The 20,678-nt window shown below is 35.4% G+C and overlaps 1 protein-coding gene across 4 annotated transcripts in view; it reads right to left on the bottom strand.

Annotated features, from left to right (window-relative positions):
- LOC148946107 (phosphatidylinositol 4,5-bisphosphate 5-phosphatase A-like) overlaps positions 1 to 20,678 on the bottom strand; it is a 49,280-nt gene that overhangs the window by 27,118 nt on the left and 1,484 nt on the right. For all 4 annotated transcript variants that reach the window (XM_089098108.1, XM_089098106.1, XM_089098107.1 and 1 more), the window contains exons 2-5: positions 16,409 to 16,528; positions 14,026 to 14,103; positions 11,230 to 11,377; positions 9,156 to 9,331 (exon numbers count right to left, since the gene is read on the bottom strand). In XM_089098108.1, coding sequence (XP_088954234.1) covers positions 9,156 to 9,331; positions 11,230 to 11,377; positions 14,026 to 14,103; positions 16,409 to 16,528 — 522 coding nt within the window. The remainder of the gene's footprint in view (positions 1 to 9,155; positions 9,332 to 11,229; positions 11,378 to 14,025; positions 14,104 to 16,408; positions 16,529 to 20,678) is intronic.

A 20,678-nucleotide genomic window follows, 5' to 3' on the forward strand; every position in this document is an offset into this window, starting at 1 on the left:
ACCAATATTTAGCGAACCGAAAAAAAAATGGACCGGACTTTTAAGCAATCAGCTCTAGCAAACACCTTCCAAAATGGAGCAACATACAAGATGTGAGGCAGGGCCACGGAATTGAAACTACTACTACTACTACTACTAACAACTCACCGCAGCACCAAGCCGCCTGAGGCCAACACAGCTACGCACGCTCCTCCTCCACCCCAATCTATTCAAAGCCTCCCTTTTTACACCCGCCCACGAAGTTCCCATTTCCTTTAAATCTTTCTTTATGACGTCCTCCCAGCCCAGACGGGGACGACCTGCTTTCCGTTTAGCCCTAGATGGTTGGCCGAAAAGGACAACCTTCGGCAAGCTGTCATCCTTCATCCACACAACGTGCCCTAGCCATCTCAACCTTTCTTTCCTTATAGCCCTAGAAACCGGGATTGAACCACATTTTTCGTATAGCCTATTGTTTGAAATACGGTCAGTCAGCCGGGTACCCAGAACATTCCTTAGGCAATTTCTCAGGAAAACATCTAGCAAATCTTCATCCTCTTTTCAGAGTGCCCATGCTTCAGAGCCAAATTTGACCACTGTCATCACTGTGGTTTCTAATATTCTAATCTTGGTTTGCAGACTTATTTTCCTATTCTTCCAGACTTTTTTTAACCGTGCAAAAACACCCTGTGCCCTGGCTATTCTATATTTAACATCTTCACTGCTCCCACCATCTTTACTAATAATACTACCAAGGTAAGTGAAACTGCCCACCTGATCAATCTTTTCATTACCCAACGTCACCTTTTTATCTTCACTTATTTATAGCCTTAGTGACTTAGTCTTCCTAACATTAATTTTCAAACCAATTCTAGCACCCTGAACTAACAAAACCTCTAAAACTTCATTCATTTTGCTCACACCTTCATCTAGGATGCTTAAATCATCAGGATAATCCAAGTCCAGGAGACTTTTTCCTCCCCATTCGATTCCGTGGTCTCCTATTGCCTTTCCTGTGCTCCTTAAAACAAAGTCCATCAAATGATTCATATAAAGGGAGATAGAACACAACCCTGATTAACTCGTGATTTAATGCAAAACCAGCTGCTAACCTCATTGCCTACCTTAACCACAGCAGTATTATTCTTGTACATAGCACTAAGCACTTTAATGTATTTGTCGGGTATACCATGCAAGGATAAAATCTTGGCTAAAGCTCCTCTGTCAACAGAACCAAACGCTTGCTCATAATCAGTAACAAAGAGGACCAAAAGTGTTTGACTACTAAGAGACTTCACAATTACTAACTTAAGAGTGAAAATTTGGTCGGCACAACCTCTGCCTTTTCTGAATACGCATTGTTCTTCTCATACAACTTAGTCTACAGCATCTCTCAGTCTAAAATGAATCATATTACTATGTAACTTGCCACCTAAAGAGACCAGACTAACGTTTCAATAATGACCATACTAATTTCTATTGCCTTGTGTATTCCGTGATTTAATTAAGGTTTTGCTAAAGTCGGTAGGTATTTCCGTTGGTTTAAAGATCCAATTCATAGTCTTACGTAGCTTATTTCTAACATCCGACCCCCAATATTTAAGGATCATATTTAACACCCCGTCAGCACTTGGAATCTTATTATTTTTTAATCCCTTTAGTACTGTTGCTAATTCCTCCTCACAAAACAAATCTTCCTTCACATCCAAGGTATCACAAACTCTTTCATCTTTCTCTATATTTTTTCCTGCAACTCTATCTCGGTTTAGGAAATTCTCAAAATGTTCGGCCCATCTCTCTTTAGTTTTTTCCTTATCGCTAATTGTGACCCCATTCCTATTTTTAACTAGGCCAAGTCCACATTGACTACTCCCTCTCAATTTGTTAACGTGCGAGTATAATATTTTACTATTATGTCGTCCAACTGCGTTTTTCAGATCCTTGGAAATTATATTCATAGCCTCAAATTCATAACTCATTGTTTCGTATTTTAGTGTTTTCTTCACTGTCTTTATACTCTTTTTGTTTTCATACGATATCTCACTCTGATAATTCTTGTACAAGTCCTTTCTCCTTACTATTAAACATAAAGCTTTTTCACTAATATTCTTAGCTGTAGTTCTAGCTTTCTTCCCTAATACGCCTTCAGCAACTTCACAAATTATTTTTCTAAAATCATTCCAACCATCTTTCACATTGTCAAATTGTAAACTCTCAAGTTTAGCATTCAACTGTTCTCTTAAATTCTCATCCTGGAGTCTACCAACATCATAACTTCCCGGGAGGTGGTTACCCTTCCGATATTTCAGCTTTAGATTAACCCTTGAAACTACTAGATGGTGATCTTGACTTTTAACATCAATAACAGCACTCCTACATACCCTAGTATCTTGTATTGATCCTGCCAGTCTTCGGTTTACTATAACATAATCAAAAAGGTTTGCTGTCTTACCATCACGTGAATACCATGTTAACTTATGAGCCATTTCATGACCAAACACCATATTGGTTATCACTAGATTGTTATATCTACAAAATTGCAAAAGTCTGGATCCATTACTGTTTTCTTTTCCTACACCAAATTTACCTAGGCTAGGATACCATCTATCCCTGTTTCTACCAACCTGAGCGTTAAAATCCCCCAGGAAAAACATCATATTTCTACCTGAGACCCTTTCTATGTGCTCCTGGAACTGTAAGTAAAATTAATCTGAGTCATTAGTATCTCCGTCAGTGGGTTCTACAGGGGCGTATACTACTTTAACTGATACCATGAACTTTCTAGTGATAAAATGAACAACTAGTATTCTATTATTAATACCTTCCCAGCCTAAACAAGACTTAGCAGCTTCCTTATTCATCATGAGCCCTACTCCCTGTCTATGTACCCCATCCTTCCTGCCTGAGTAAACAAATTCTATATCACCTAATTTCATGCTTCCTACCCCTGGGATATGAGTTTCTGAAATTCCTAATAAATCCAGTTCGAATCGTCTGAATTCGTCAGTCAAAATGTCGATACGATGGTCATTTTTTAACGTCGTAACAATCCAAGTTCCAATTTTCATGTTCTTTAAATCCTTGAAATTATTTTCGCCTCAGGAAAAGCAATGATCCCGGATACCAGTGCAGGACGGGGGTCACATATCTTCTTAAGTCTAAACCGAAGCGCTTAAGCCGGCTTAAACCCGAACAACAAAAAGTCCCTGGGACATCTAGTATGATGAAGGCTTTGTGCATTCCTGGGCCCATCTTGGTCACAACATGGTTTTCAGCACTTGGCGATGCTCTTCTATCAACAACAGTCAAGGTCCTGCACAGACAGTCTCAAGCCTATTACCTCCGACTCATTATTTATTCATGCCTACAAATATTATGCTACTACGGGGAGGCAACCCATAATAGATAAATTAGCTAGGAAGAGGTTTTTCAGCCCAAAGACGCCCATCAAAACATACTAAGCCCAGAAAAATTGTCCATTAGTCAGAATCCCGTGCGAATGCTGTGTCGTTTACTAGGCTGTAATTTCCACGAGGGGCGCCACTCCTCAAATGGGAATAGAGTTGACCGCAAGGTCTCCAGTCTTGCAGGAACCCCGAAAAGGTCGAGGCAGCCCTTTGCAGAGGCCGTTGTCTATAGATCTGGATCTTACGCCCTGCCGCAGTTGTCCTCCAAGAGAGGATCCTCCCGCGATGGTGTTCTGCATCACCATGCAATTTAACCCATTACTGGGAGAAGGTTTGGAACTCATGGGACGTGTGGACAAATCAGTGGGTCCTTTTGAGAGTAAACTTGAGAGGCCTTTTTTTCTCTCTACATGTATTCATGACCCTAAGCCAACGTGTCCCAGTTTATATTACGGACCCCAGGGAAAAGGTTCCCCCATGGTCCGTTCCTCCTCTGGAGGTACCCTAAATATCTATAGAGCGTTCCCCTATCGCCACCTGGGGACACGCTGAATGGGCTGGGGGAGGCCAGATGCTACTGGTGGGGTTGTTAACCCCAATAGCCATTTATCTATAGTAGCCATTTATTATATATATATATATACATATATATATACATACACATATATACATATATACACACATATATATACATACATACATATATACATATATATATATATATACATATATACATACATATACATACATATATACACATACATATATACATATATATATATATACATATACACATATATATATATACATATATACACATACATATATACATATATATATATATATACATATATATATATACATATACATACATATATATACACATACATATATATATATATATATATATATATATATATATATACATACACATACATATACATATATATACATACACACATACATATATATATATACACATATATATATATATATATATATATATATACATATACATATATATACACATACATACACATATACATACATACACATATACATATATATATATACATACATACATATACATACACATTTTGAATTTGACTCGGCTATGCATTGTAATTAATTAAAAAAACTCTTTCCACAAAATAAGCCTTTCAAAGAAAAGCAAAGAACTCCACTAAACAAAAAATGAGCAAAAATTAAATCAAATAATCTACCAAGCATGAAACCACCACAAATCAGCACCAACAAACAAACGAAACCCAAAACTAGCTAATAACCCAAAAGGCTAGCTAATAGTGGGTGGCTGAATCAAAATTCTGCTGCAACATTCGATGCATAGAAAGCAGATATACGACGTTCGAGATGGTCTTGGAGTAAGGATCGGATGTGGCGTAGCAAGGAACCAATCGGAAGGCATAGATAAACAAGGTGGTCAATAGCTCTAAGAGAAGTATTCCTAAGCGCTATAAGGAACGGTGGGTCTCCCTTTAACCTAAAAAACACTGTTTCTGCCTTTTCAGGATTGAAACGGAGACCAAGTTTAAAATACTCCTGTTGAAGTGTAACAAAGATCTAATTCATTCTATGAAGGGTACGGCTGAGATTTAAAACATCACCTGCATAACAAACTAGAGACAGATTCAACGAAGACAGAATCAGAGATGTAGGGCACTGGTCTTGAGCATCCAACATATTAAAAAGATTAGGAGAAGAAACTGCTCCTTAGCATACACCTTTCAAGACAGGAATGAGTTTCCTACATGAAACAGGGGATATATTTTTATCTAGAAGTAGTTTCAGGTGAATACATAGTCGAGAGTTCATATTTCGAAGAAAGTGAATTAGCGAGAATTAGATATTCTTTTGAGGACTCAGCATCAATTGATGCATTGGGTACAACTGTGAGAGCATCAGCACAACCTATTACACAACTGAATCCAAACTGGTGAGGTGGATTGTAACATGTCTGTTCAAGATCAGATCGGAAAAGAAGCTCAAAGATCGCTCAAAACGAAATCGAAAACGTAATAGGTCGAAATAATGAACATTATGGGTTTGCATTTCCTTTTTTGGGAATTGGGCTAAGGTCTCCAATGCAAAAACAAGAGGTTACAATCCGCTGTGTAAAAATTATCCGGATTAAAAGTGTCAAGCGTTGGACTAATACTCTCCCCCCAACTAAATTTCCAATGTAAAAACTGATGTGGTCAATACCATTGGATGATTTAGGCTTTAAATGTCTGATGACATCTTCAATTGATGCTGCGCTAATAACGAACGCTCTATAGGGACTGGTAACAAGGAAATTATCTAACTCAGTTTCGAAAGAGATCAAGCTACTGACCAGAAGCAGCAAATTCGGATCCATAGTAGACACAACGTTCCTCCTCAGGAATTTCAGCAGCAGAGACAGATGAGTGAGGCCTCTCTTTGTGAGAGATTATTCTAAAAAGAATATTTTTGTAATTTTAGGACAGGCGGAATTGGCGTCTATTGGGTTTCTAGGATGAAGAGTGAGAGCTATGGAAAAATTTCTCTTTGTATTGAGACGAACAAGATTCGTAGCACCAGTTGATGGACGGTCGCAATCCTTCCAAAGACTGAACCAAAATTCTGTTTCGAGGCAAGAGGCAACGAGATCAGGGGTCGAAGACTAGCCTGGAATAATACTCTTACAGATTTACCGAAGCGGTACAGCTTGAATTTCGGCAAAACGAAGAGCATGGCTGATTTCGACTACGGTCAAATCTCAGGTCATATTTTGGAAATTTGGTTGATCTTTGCAAAAGGTGGAAAGGAGCCCAAAGTTTACTCAGAATAAAAGCTGTTCACGAAGCGAACAAATCAGAATTGATTCTAGCTCTGTAGCCCACAGAGTGAAGCAAACGGAAAAGGGCTAAATAGTGTTACTGAAAAGCCCGCCTGCTGTTAAATAGAGGAGAGGAGGAGGAGGAAATTTGGTTGATCTTTGCAAAAGGTGGAAAGGAGCCCAAAGTTTACTCAGAATAAAAGCTGTTCACGAAGCGAACAAATCAGAATTGATTCTAGCTCAACCATAGGAAATTTGGTTGATCTTTGCAAAAGGTGGAAAGGAGCCCAAAGTTTACTCAGAATAAAAGCTGTTCACGAAGCGAAAAAATCAGAATTGATTCTGGCTCAACCATAGGAAATTTGGTTGATCTTTGCAAAAGGTGGAAAGGAGCCCAAAGTTTACTCAGAATAAAAGCTGTTCACGAAGCGAAAAAATCAGAATTGATTCTGGCTCAACCATAGGAAATTTGGTTGATCTTTGCAAAAGGTGGAAAGGAGCCCAAAGTTTACTCAGAATAAAAGCTGTTCACGAAGCGAACAAATCAGAATTGATTCTAGCTCAACCATAGGAAATTTGGTTGATCTTTGCAAAAGGTGGAAACGAGCCCAAAGTTTACTCAGAATAAAAGCTGTTCACGAAGCGAAAAAATCAGAATTGATTCTTGCTCAACCATAGGAAATTTGGTTGATCTTTGCAAAAGGTGGAAAGGAGCCCAAAGTTTACTCAGAATAAAAGCTGTTCACGAAGCGAACAAATCAGAATTGATTCTAGCTCAACCATAACGGGTCACGTAATTATTCTGTCCTTTGAAACCGTGGAATTGGAAAGAAAATGTGATAGGGAGATGCTCAGATAATTGATAGTCAGAAATAACCTTCATTGGTCTAGCAGAGAGATTGCGGGACACGGCGGCATGATCTAGATTATAAGTTCGAGCAGAATTGTGTACATATGTAAGATCGTCATTTTTCAAAAGAACGCTAACATAACCGCCAAACATACTCATTATCATTGATGTACAAGCTGATTGATGAATCCAAATTTCCGAAAGGTTGTAATTGAAATCACCAGAAGTTACTCATATGGCAGACAATTTCAAGAAAAAATATCACTACTTGCAATAAATATTCAACCCTATCCAAGGTCATCTATTAACAGATAGATCAGATCCCGTTACTTTATTTCCAAATACCTTTAGTAAAGGGTGAAAAGATCTTAGAATATCTGGTAGCTAACTTGAGCTTGAAAGTTAAATTCCGAGCAAAGGCCTTCAATATAAGAATAAATTACCTTTGATAATGTCTATTATCCTTTCAAAAATAGCTGCACAAATAAACTTGATACAATAATTATTCATTCAAAATGGTGTTGTCGCTTTAATTGTGAATATTATATACAAACTTTGAAATTAAAATTTTCCATTCAACTACACTATATTAAGGGGGTTTGACAAAAGAACACTGTAAAGCTAAGATTCAAAGGTAGAACCACACACGTAGAAGGTGGCCTTCGGTTTCAACCATCCTAGAGCCCTGACAATTACTCCGATTTATTCCTCATTTTCCCCTGTTTTCATGTGATTTACATATTTTCCTATTTTGTTCGAATTTCCTCCGCGTTTTCGCATTTTTAGATCCTGTGAACTTCCAAGCTCCTAGTTCGACCTTTTCCCCCTCCGAGGAACTGAACGCGGCAATCTTGGCAGGGGTGCCAATTCAAGAAAATATGAGGGGCGTAATTACTTTTCGAATTGTTCCCCTATTCTAACCCCCTTTATTGGCCCCTTGAGCCCCCCCCCCCGATTTTATGCTAGGTAATCGGTATCGAAACTGAAAAAATTTCCTGGATCCTAAAAACGATTCCACTGTCAAGGTTTAAATATAAAGTAAAAGAATATATATCTTAGGTTTCGATTTATTTTGCAAATATGGTCATTATTTCGTTTTCAGTAAGTTTTGATTGAAAATAAGCTATTTTCCAACAATGTTAATAGTTTATTGCTTCTGTCACACGAATGAGGTCAATCACAGACACATCATATGAATTTGCAGACTTTTGCAACGAAAAAAAAAAGACCAGCGTTCTGTACGCCGTTTAAAGCTCGATGCCAAATTGATAATTTTCGTAAAGATTTAAACACAAATTGATCATATGAGTACAATGCACGGTTCATATTTTACTGTTAGGATTCATATTTGAACCTATAAATTTTTTCATAAGGTAACATTTAGTAAACTTATCAAAGCTTGGAAAGTTCAGGTTTTTAACCAAAAAGGAAAGTATTACTTAACTTTATCATTCCCCTTAATTCTTTCTTAAATAGACATCGAAGCTTATTTTTATATAATCAGGGATATAACAGAAACCCTGTGAGTGATGTAAAACTACAACAAGTCACCATCGAAAAATAAATGAAACCCATAACGAACAGATATTACAATAAATAACCGATTCAAACTCAAAACGAGCAGGAATTAACATGAGTAGGGCTCAAAACCCCTATGCCCCTAGGCCAGAACATAATTTGCACTTACTGAAAAAAAATTTCGATGTTTTGACTTTTATAACTTTAATAAATCAAATATTATTAACATTTTGATCAATAAATGTCAGTATATGTATATTAAACTGACAATACACACTCATCTGCATTTTTTCAGTAAAGTGCAAATTATGATCTGGCCTTGGGAAGGCATAGGGGGTTTTGAGCCCTACTCATGTTAATTTCTGCTCGTTTTTAGTTTGACTCGGTTATTTATTGTAATTTCTGGTCGTTTTGGTTTCATTTATTCATCGATGCTGATTTGTGGTAGTTTTACGCTTGGTAGATTATTTGATCTGATTTTTGCTCATTTTTGGTTTAATGTAGTTCTTTAATTTTCTTTGAAAAACTTATTTTGTGGAAAGTTTTTTTTTAATTAATATTACTCAAAGAGAAAGAAACTTACTCATGCTGAAATATAGTGGATGATTTTGAGCATTTGAATTTTTGTGAATTTACAGTCAAGTGGTAGTCGTTTATACGGTCTTCATAAAATCCATCTAAAGCTGCCAAATGTGATGTTATGAACACAGCCGATACTCCAGAGATGCTCAACCGTACTGATACAGAACCTTTGTTTCCCTTAAAGATAAATAGAATAAATCGTTTTCGTAGTCCAATGTATTGGCAAAACTACCACAAAGATAACACCCATTGAGAAGACTATAGCCCCCCCCCCCCCCATCTTGAGAGCTAAATTCTTTACATTTACATAACTTTAGTTTTAATACGTAGTTTTCTACAGTGCTAATAAATCTCTATTAACCTCAACTATTTAGCAAATGAACTTTCACCGTATGAAAAAAAAATTAATAAAAAACAACTGTACAAGCTAACCCCAAATTCATCAGTGTAGATGCATGAGAAACTCCACAGACTAGGCTATACGACAAAATAGGGCTTTCTCAGCAACGGATCTTTTTCGAAACAATCGCAAAGAATTTGAGTTTTAATTTTGCTTGAATAATTTTTATAGTGAGGCTTTTCGCCGCTCTTAATGCGCTTATTGCCATTATAAAATCAGCTGGTTCATGAGTAGATTCGAGCAGAAAATAAGAACTCTGGACTTCAAAAGGATTTTTTTTTTTAAACAAACACTGATGTACAAATAAATAGATCACACACACTTTTTAAATTTAGGTTATTTGTTTCAAAGTAAAAAGTTTTCTAGTTTCAGTTTTTAAAATGTGTAACTTGGTTTTCAACATGCTATTTCAAACTCACGTTAAAAAAAGAGGTCCTCTTGAACTATTATAATTTTCAAGAGATACTCTAATGACCATGTTTAAAATGGACTAAAATAAGTAGGAATTATCTTTAATGACAGTGAACGAGGCCAAAACACAAATACTGCAAGATCCAGCAGACGACACTGCCTGCTTCTTCTATTTTCCTTGAATATTCAGCATCAGATGATTCAATCAAAATAGAAATGTTGCAATTAAACAAATTCAATACTATTCTGGATACATTCAACTTCTATTAAAAGATTTGATATCCTAAAAGAGTTGTCTTCTCCTTATTTTCGTCTCTCCTTTTTTACATTTCATCTTTTTGCATAATGACATTTACTTCACACTATCCCTAAGTTTATCTTTGAATAATATTAAAAAGCAACCCCTAGGCTACAGGATTAGAATTATGCATGTTCACGGATCCTTCTGTTTGGTTCATTATTTGTCCTACGTGTTTGTGTTTGTGCTTAAGGTCCAAAGCCCCTTCCAGTCCGTATCTGTCTAAATTACCAATGTAGAAAAAAAAAATTTTGTTCTCTCTTCCACTAAATCATTGCTTGTAATCCATCATATGAACTTACAACTAATAAACAACAGAAGAAAAATACACGGCAAATCTCTATAGAAGCGTGTTGTGGGAAACCTGGCAAATAAATGCGGCGAATATCTAAAGTGAGTGTTCTTCTATCTATCTACTTATCTGTCCTTCCAGTGCATTTTTAGATATACTATTCAAGGTAAAACGTGAAAACTGATACTGAATACTGTTGGAGCCCTAACTATCCAAATTCGGCATTAAAATCCAAAGGATATTAAAAAAGCCTTACCGACCGTAATAAGCAAAGCAACCAAAGAGATATAACGCCAGGCTATATTTGCGAGGAGGAACGGCCTCGACCGAGTGAAGGGAGGCGACAAAAAGTCGGAAAAGGGTCTTTTGCTTGTTCTCTACGAAACTAGATTTATAAGGAAATAATATACTTAACAATAAACTAAACAGAAAATATACTGGACAAGTAATATAAAAAGCTTAAAGACAAGCAGCTATTTCGACACCAGCCTGACTAAAAAAAATGGGAACTTCAATAAATTTGGCACGAAAAACACCAATAAGGGAACCTTCAAGAACTCTTCTGTTCTTCCACCCCAGAAAAGTTGCTTTTGAAAACAAAATATATGAAAACTTGTTATATTTTAAAATTAAACATAGATATATCACCAGAAAACAAAAATAAAAACTCTCACCCATAGTCCACCAAAACCAGTTCTAGTCACATAAGCATCTATATCTTCATACCTCAAAAGAGCTTCTCGACGAACGTAGACTGACAAAACAATGCCAACAAGTCTATTAGTCTTTATTTTTACGTAGCCATAGTCTCCAAGAACGTCCCTAAAAATAAACAATTTAAGGACAATAAAAGTCAAGGTCAGTTTAAACAAAAAATGAGCCATTAATTGTAAGAATGGAGAAACAATTCATTTAAAAAATTTTAAAAACATTTCAAAAACCTTTTAAGACAAACATAGGGAAAAACAGCCAATAATCAGCCTAACATTTATGTTGCTTAATCAATAATATTGCCATGCGATATTTGTAGGTTGTTAAGTTTTTTTTAGGGGGGGGGGGGGATTATAATGTTGTGTTGACAGGAAAAGACAACATATTTTTTCTCTGGTCGTCACATATTGCATACGCCATGTTTTTATACTCGTTTTTTGACAAGCACGTTGGCTGCATGTCTCATATTCTGTCATTGTCTTTATCTGAAGTCCTATTTCAGCAGAGATGTTGAATAGTCAAGATATTTTATCTATTTTTTACCAATAGTACAAGCCATATAATGAAGAGATACCATAATAGGCGGTTTTTTTTATACAGGTGAACGGTTTCAAATACTACTTGCACCTTCAATAGCATAGTACTTTAAAATAACACAGTTTACTCAGTTCAGCTTACACAGATGGATTAAATACAGTAATGTTGGCCAGTGTTGCAAACCAATTATTGTGTTGAAGCACTAATTAATTACAAAACCAAAGTTCTTGGCAAACCTTAAAAGCACAACTTGGGAAAGCACAACTTTCATGAAGCACATCTTACTTAAAACTTAAGGTTTATGATCCCTGTGCGTTTTTTATTCATTATTCTTCTGTAGTCCGACGGTTTTAATGTTTCAAAGTAAGACAACAATTTCGCTATTCTTTGATATCTGAGATTCGACTTTTTCCATCTAGCGAATCACACTTTTGAAATTTACTTACGATTTTTTTTTAGATAAAAAAAAATACATTGAAAATGCGTGAGAAACATGAAAAAATTATCCTATCTTTAAGCAAGTTTAGATAATCCTCTAAGAAAAAGTGTAAGCAACATCATAATTCTTGCTCAGTGAATGGATATACCTGAAACTCAGGAATCAAGTTATATAAATATCTTGTCTTTCTGGTGCAAGTTGCAGCAGTAGACTCGTCGTGAAATCACGTGTTTGATAGGGAGCACAAACAAGAAGTAAAAGTAGCTAGAAACTTGAACACTCAAGAGCCAATAATTTTTTAAGTACAGCTGGTTAGATTACATTTGTGTCTCCTTCTTTTTTAAATGAGCAACTATATTATAAACAAAAATTCAAATCCAAAACTGTAGCAGGGAAAACCTGTCAAAAATTAAATAAGCAAACAATCCAACATATCTCATTAGGACGCATCAAGCGACTCTAAAGACGTATTAGGCTCACTATGCCTAAACGATTGTTTTATCCGTTATCTGACAAAAGCTGTCGAGTCTTCTAAGCGTTTTTGGTGTCTCCTAGCAAAAATGCAAATTTACAAAGCAGTAAAATATGTTCTGAAGATTGGACTTGTAACAGCAAAGGTGGGATAAGGGCTTCTTTAAGCCAAATGTTTTCATTGATTGTAGTGATAAATGACATTTGTCCGTAGCTACAACAAAAAGTAAGAAAATTAAGGAAATATACCAAAAATTTTTCATTACACTTTTGCTAGGAGACGCCAGCATAGCACTAAAAAGCCTATATGATGACTGAAGGAGACGAAAAAGTGTAGTTGTCGAATCTTGGCATTTTAACACCATTTCAATTTTCCCTTGGAACGAGGCGGCCAGAAACCGCGAAGTCGCAACTGAGAAGAGACTAGAATTCTAGGAAGGTATACTTTTGCTTGATTATAAGGTTTTACAGATTTTTTTTTTCACATATTTAATGGCATTCCTGAGACTGTTTCCCCCAAACGAATTTCCTGGATTTGGAGTATTTACTGACATGATTAAATTTGTTGAGTCTTTAGAAGAATTTAAGAATCTTTGGTTGTCTGTGAATAATATTGCCACCTTAGAATGGACATTGCTAGAGGGTCTGGTCACTTTCTCGAGAGCTCTATTCAAAGTGCAGAAAAAATTAAGAAATTGCACCCGAAACTGATCGTAAAGTACGACAGCAAATGAAATCAATATTGAATCAAACACAAATTACCACAAAGACAGTATTGATTTCCCTCAATAGATTAGAATGTCATTTAAACTTTACTGAAAACTAGACTGATTACTTAAATCAGGATTATAACTGCAAAATGGGTGTTTTAAAAAACTTAATACAATAGGAAAGTCCCTGTTTCTTTAAATGAATCCCATACCCCCATATCAGGATCATTACATTGACAGCTAATAAATTAAAATTGGCCAAAATTTAGTGAGGATTCTGAATACGGTTTTCAAGCAAGGGTGGATGACACAGTCCCAAAATATATCTATTAAGACATGACCAAAAAGTGTTTCGTTTTATTCATTTTCTTCAGTTTTGAATAGTAGGCTTTGGTAATGTTGCGCCCTATTCGTTATCAACTATTAGATTTATTATAGCACTGATTGTACTGAAATATTTAGCACTATTTCTTATAAAAAATGCTCCACAAACAACATTTTCTTATAAGATACAATAACCATACACTTATCCTCAGCACATGGGGCGGCAGACCTGAATCCCATTTTTTCCCGACTGCCCACAAACATATAATATTGCTTACCTAACTGCGTTTGTCCATTCATCTTCAAATAACGCATTGTAGATTATACCATCGGGCTTATTGACAACTTCCTGAAAACTATAACAAAAAGAAAAAAAAATCAAAAGCTTGTGATTTTAGAAAATAGGAAATAAGATAAAAAAAAAAAGAGTTTCCCATTTACATGTCATGAGCAAAAACAGCGTTTTTTTTTTCAATAAAAAAAATTCTTCCTTTAACCTTCAACGGTTCCCTCTCAAACCCCACTCCAGACTTCTACATCCACTTCTCCCCATCACACCCCCCCTTCAGTCAGGAAAATAAATCATTTCGAATTTGCATTACATCCAAAAGTTGTTGAGGCCTATGGGACTGAAATTACAATATGATCCTCCTAAAAGAAAACAGAGGATAAATCCTATGTTTGTTTTTTCATACTTTCATTTCTGCCGCAATCTGTATTCAAAAGTTTCTGAGCTTCCTGATAACAATATTTGACTAACATTGCAACATAAAGTAGGGTTGCCACCCCTAATAATCAATCACAACTTCTAGTGATTTTTTACATTGCCTAGCCAAAAACAAAACACTAAATTTGCATATAAATCCCGGGATTATTGAACAAAATCACTAAAATATAGTGATTTTTTGTCACCAGGTGGCAACCCTTCATAAAAGTCCAATATAAAAACGTGGTCGAATTCAAGATTCAGAAACTGTTCTTGACGCAAATTTGTCATACATTGGTAGGACCCATCAACGACTAGGTGAAGGTTTGCAAGAGCACAAAATTTCAACTGATAACTCTCGGAGATTAAAAAAAAACAATGACAACTTTGATTCGGCATTGGCTTCGCATATTTTCGTAAATCCGACCCATCTAATTCTTTTTGGCGAGGCAACCTAAATATCAACTGTTAATGGCGTACCACAAACTTTTAAAGAGGTAATTGAGATAAAAAAATATATGAACCAAAATTAACAATAAATAGAGGAACTGGAGATATTTCATTAAGCCCAATTTATGACAGTTTAATCTTGAAGGACTCAATCAATATTTTCACCCGAAAAAATTTAAAAGAACCTATTTGCATATCTAATGAAAACCGAAATTGTAGACCAGCCAAAATTAATGCAAGACGAAAGATCCTTGCACAATCATCTTGGTAAATTCATTTTCACTGATTCCTGCCTGGTTTTTTATTCAGTGTCTGTTCTGTCTTTGTACAGTAAACTTCGAAAGGTTAGATTTTCGTTTTTTTTTTTTTTTTTTTTTTTTTTTTTTTTTTCTGAGGACGACTTGGCGGAGGTCCTTGTCGAAATATTTGCTTATATTTTGTCATCTTCATGGTTCGCTGGCTGACAAAATTCTCGTTTTTTCACCCTTTTTTGATTTTATTTTTCATTTTGTTACTTTCTCTCCTCTCTGAGTTTCGTCTGTTCTTGACTTCCACCAAAGCTGGCATTGAAGGGTTTTTGAAGTTGCTATTTACAAATTTTATCCTAAAATCAGAATATGAGCTTCCCAGAGCAAAACACAATATGTTTCTATTGATAGGCAGAAGACTTACTAGCTGCCTGTGCCAAGCATCCAGCAGGCAATCCAAAAAAAAATCACATTGTTTAAAATGTTTCAACTTCGCAAAGGGCATGGATTGATGGAAGCCAAATTTTCAGAAAATCACCCAAAGTATCTCATCTTAATTGGCGATGAGGAATGGATTTGAGTGGTATGGAGATGCATGAGTGGGCAATAGGGAATTCTGAGTAAAAATTATTTATTTTTCACATTTAGCTTAATGCCTTTTAAAATACCATCACAGATAACAGAAAAATCAGACATTTACACAAAACTACAGAATAAATTAGTTTGTTCTAAGAAATTTGAACACAAAACACTGAATAGCTCTCAATTCTAGCTAAATCAATTACTAACATCAGTGCTTTGTGTATAAGCTAACTGCTTACTTTAGCATGATGAACAACGAATTATGTTTATGAAGCAAAAGACTCCCTCTACTCCCCACAAATCCGCCGACCTTTGCCTAAAAGGTTAGGGATTTTTTTATATCGAATTTCAGTATACTTTTACTGTTTTAATGAAACTTTTTTGCTTTAGTTTTTCCATTGCTATTATTTTTTATTTGTCTTTATTCTTACCCCAAAAATATTACTTTATAAAATATTTAATATCAAAATTAAGCTTGACAATCTCAAACAAGCCCTACTATTCCAGCTTTGTAAATATTATGGATACAATGCAATGTATCTGTAATCCAACCTTCAAATATTTTGACACAAACATTCTGCTGTTTGAGATACATATTACAAACAAACTAAAATTTTCAAGTTTTAAAAAGTAAAGTGTTGGTTCTTAGGGACTTCACAATGTACAAACTCTTACCCAGTTACATAAATGTCAGGAAGACTAGTTGCATTGCAATCGACTTCACAAAGATCCAAAGCCTCTCGTAAATCTTCTTTTGGTGGACTGACAGCAACATTCCAGGTGAGGATATATAAACTGAAAGAAAATTGCAATCTGAAAGAATTGCATCAATAGCACAATATTCAATTTTTACGGTTCTATGCGTTTACCCCCTCCCCTCTCCCACAGAAAATACCCCCCCGTGCGAAAAATACCCCCCCCCCGTCGAAAATAAGGCTTTCCAAATTTGAGAATTTTATTTGAGTTTTTTTTTTTTTTTGTAGGGGGAAGGAATTTTGGTACTTGTGTATTATGCGCAGTCACTCAATTTTATGCTGTGTAAAACTCGAGAACTAACCAGTTTCTTTGCTAGTTTTTTCAGCTTAGCGCGAGACAAGTGACAGAATATATGGGAAATACATAATTTAGGCTATATATTTGCACCTAACAAGGGGGAGGGGGTAAAGTATTTGGACAGTTTGAAGTCAGAAAACAATTCTTTCTAGTATAAGACCAATAAAAAATTACATAAGAATAGCGAGGTATCTAGAAAAAAAAAAAAAAAAAAAAATCCCAGTATAAAGTAAATGTAATGTTTCATTTAAGTGTTTTTTCCAAGTGTTAAGTGTTTTTTTTTTCAATCACCGTTTTTCCAATCATTAAGTACTATTATTAGGTTAATATAGTGTTTCATTAGAGTGTTTTATGATGATTGCTGACAAAAGTTTATGTTATTTTTGCCTTTCATTTTTGTTATTTTTCTATGTTCATGGCGTATATTAGGCTTTAAAATACACTTCTCTATCTGTCTATTTATTATGCAGAATACTTGTACCAAACACATTTTGCATGCAGACCTGCTCTACTTTAACCCCCCACCCCCCCCCCCTAATGTGCAAATCTATAGCCCAAATTTATTTATAAGTAATGAAGAAACTACCAAAAAAACCGGTGTGTTCTCAAGTTTTACACAGTGTAAACTTGAGTGAGTGGCGCATAATACACAAGTATCAAAATTCCTTCCCCTACAGAAATTAAGAAAATAAAATACAAATAAAATTCTCAAATTTGGAAAGCCTTATTTTCCACAGGGGGGGGATTTTTCGCGGGGGTATTTTCCGGGGGGGGGGGGTAAACGCCGGCAACCAATTTTTATACATCTGCTTTATTCAAACTCCAAAATCAAAGAAGAGACTACTGAATGAGAGTTTATTGCGAGTGAACTGCTAGTACGTACACCTTTCTCTGCCACTCATAACTAGTCATTTGCTGTCATAGCAATTTTCCTTCAATAAATCAGGTTTGTTTTACCATTTCATTAGAACTGAAATAGAAAGTGCAGAGGAGGAGGTCTGTAATAGGCTTGACGGTACCATTATTTGTTAAAATTAATAATCAGAAAGTCTTCAGAGCAAACTCATCCTGAAAGAAACCCTTAGAACTATCACAGGGAGCACAATACAGAAGGTGGTAGAGAGACCACCTTCTCCACACTACAATCAAATTACAGTCGCATTGGCCTTGAATTTAACCTGCATAAGTTGAAGATTCTTCTGTTCAACTGGCGCCAGGAAGAGGTCTTGTCTGTGAGAACTGTCTGTAGTCCTTGTCCCGAAAATTATTTACCTTGGTTTACCAATTGGTAAGGATCTCAAAACTACCCGCTCCCTTCTTATTGATCATCTCCGTAAACACCTAAATTTTGCTTACAGTAGAGTAGTTTCATCTAAAATCCGTTTCAACCGTTTAATTCTGGCTTGACCTTATAACGCAGTATCTCTTCCCCATTTCCTGTATCTAAGCCCATTTTGGAGAATTTTTCCCAAGCCAGAGAAAAGAAAGCTCAGATCCACGTTGTTTAAGTACGTGAAGTTCTTATTGCAGCTCCCGCCCGTGGACAAGAAATTTGCACCTTGTTAAAAATTTTAAAACTCTGGACCCAACAGCAGCTATAATTGAACAAATTAAACGGTACAACGAGAAAGTTTCTTCCCACCCTTGGTACTATTTGCTACTGCAGTGGATTGCTGTCCATTTATTTTGGTTTGACCTTATGCCTTGTCCCTTCTTTTTTCTTCCGTTTATACTCTGTCTGTGTTTTCCTTTTGTTGTAGACAGGTTAAAATTAAATAAAAAAGAGACTTTATCAAAAATGAGGAAAGCCTTTCCTGCCTCAAATCTAGGAAGTGGGAGTCTATAATTTTATCGTCGGTTGCTTATTTAATTAAGTCAGCTGTAATTGCATTAACATTGCAATTTTAAATTGAAGGATGATTTAGACTCCTTTTGTAAGAGTCCAATTTATGTGATGCTGGTTATTCTCAATCTCATTATCAATTTTTCTCTGATAATATATTGTGTATATTACTAATAGTTTAACTGTTTATTAATTATCCATTCTTTTAAGCCTTTTGTTTTAGGTAATGATGCAAAAAAATCCGTGATTGAATAATTTGCTTGTTTCTGACATTTATGCATATTGGAGTAAATGAGTCATTTGTTGAGAATGATCTGAATTGAAAACCAGCAGACAAAAGTGTCGTTTAGTAGTACCTCAGAAAGAGATTTGGGGGTTCTTGTAGATGAAGACCTTAAATTCAACTGCCACACCTGAGCTGCAGTAGCAGGGGCTAACCAAACTCTTGGTATCATAAAGCACACAATCACCAATAGATCCCCAGCAATAGTTACTAAACTCTACAAGAACTTGGTGAGACCAAGATTTGAGTTTGGAATGTGCATTGCCATGTAAATTAATAGAACAGACCAGATGGCTCTAAAATCTATCCAAAGATAGGTGACAAAATGCATAAAGGGCCTCAAAGATAAAAAATATGCATGGCAACTGCAGAGCCTTAAGCTACCAACTCTAACACACTGTCAATGCAGAGGTGACATGTTAATGACCTACAAGCTGTTTTTCACATTTCTTTATTTTCTAGCTGTTTTTGGATGATGGTATTGCAAAGGGACTTATTATCATTTAAACTACCCTAGTTAACTCACAGGACACAAACTAAAACTAGGCCTATTAGACTACCATATTTTTCTGGCAAGAATATAAAGGTAAGTGCAGGTTAATAGTCCTGAAGAACATTATTCTTCATTGGAATATCTCTCAAATTTAGGCTAACCTAGTAAAAATCATGCATGTAGAGTGAATGGCCAATGCCATATAAGTGTGACAATTTCCCTTAATAAGACTAACAGCAAGATAATTGGTAAATTTATAGTCTATAGCATAATTTAGCTTGGATGAAAGTTAATATATTACTTGATGTCTTTTTTAATGCTCTTTCATAATTCAATAATTGCTTCTAGAGGAAATTACACTTTGAGTCCTTGAAGGGCTAAGTTCTAGTTTAGAGACTTCCCGCTATCTTGAAAAGTAGTCTAGTTTAGAAGAAAAAACTTTCAGGAATGGATCCATGGCCAAAAATATACCCTGGGAAGGTAGCACCAAGCTACTATGTCTACCCTTTTGGATTTCTAGGGTTTAGGAGATTGCATACATGACCAATCTATACCCATATGAGATGTGAAAAATAACATTACACCTTGTTTTTAAGTTTTCAATCTCTTTGTCATTACCTTTGTTTTTCAAAAAAACAATTCCTGCTTATTCAATAGAATGTTAGGTAAATTTGAGACAGTATATATTACTGATCTACAAATAAAATGAACATATCACTTGATGTCTTTATTATGCATTTTCCTAATATAATAATCCCTTTACTCAGAAATTCAATTTAAAGCCCATTACAGACCCTCAAAGATGACACCTTTTTGGGTTATTTGTGGCAATGTAAAAGGGTTGAAAACAGCAATTAATACTTCACTATGTGAAGAATAATTGTAGTTGACACATTTCAACTGCAGCTCTACTATACTTTACCCTCACTCCCGTCCCCCTCAAAGGTAAATATAAGGCCCAAATTATATATTTACAATGTGTTTTCTGGTTCTCAATTTCATAACAGTTGATTCAATTTCCTCATAAACCAGTTTAAATAAGAATGATGCTAGCAATGGTATATAAGAAATACCTATACCTAAAATATAGGAAAAATGTATCATCTTTGAGGGTCCTTAAATTTGTATTCCTGAGTAAAGCAATTATTATATTTGGAAAGATCATAAAAAAGGGCATTGAGTAGTATGTTCACCTGATTTTTAGTTCAGTAATATAAACTATCCTAAATTTCCCAAATTTTAAGCCATATCATGGGTTTTATCCTGAATTTGA

This window comes from Artemia sp. Qi Xiang Cuo, chromosome 12 (assembly GCF_049724085.1).
Source record: "Artemia sp. Qi Xiang Cuo chromosome 12, ASM4972408v1, whole genome shotgun sequence".
NCBI classification, from domain to species: Eukaryota; Metazoa; Arthropoda; class Branchiopoda; order Anostraca; family Artemiidae; genus Artemia; species Artemia sp. Qi Xiang Cuo.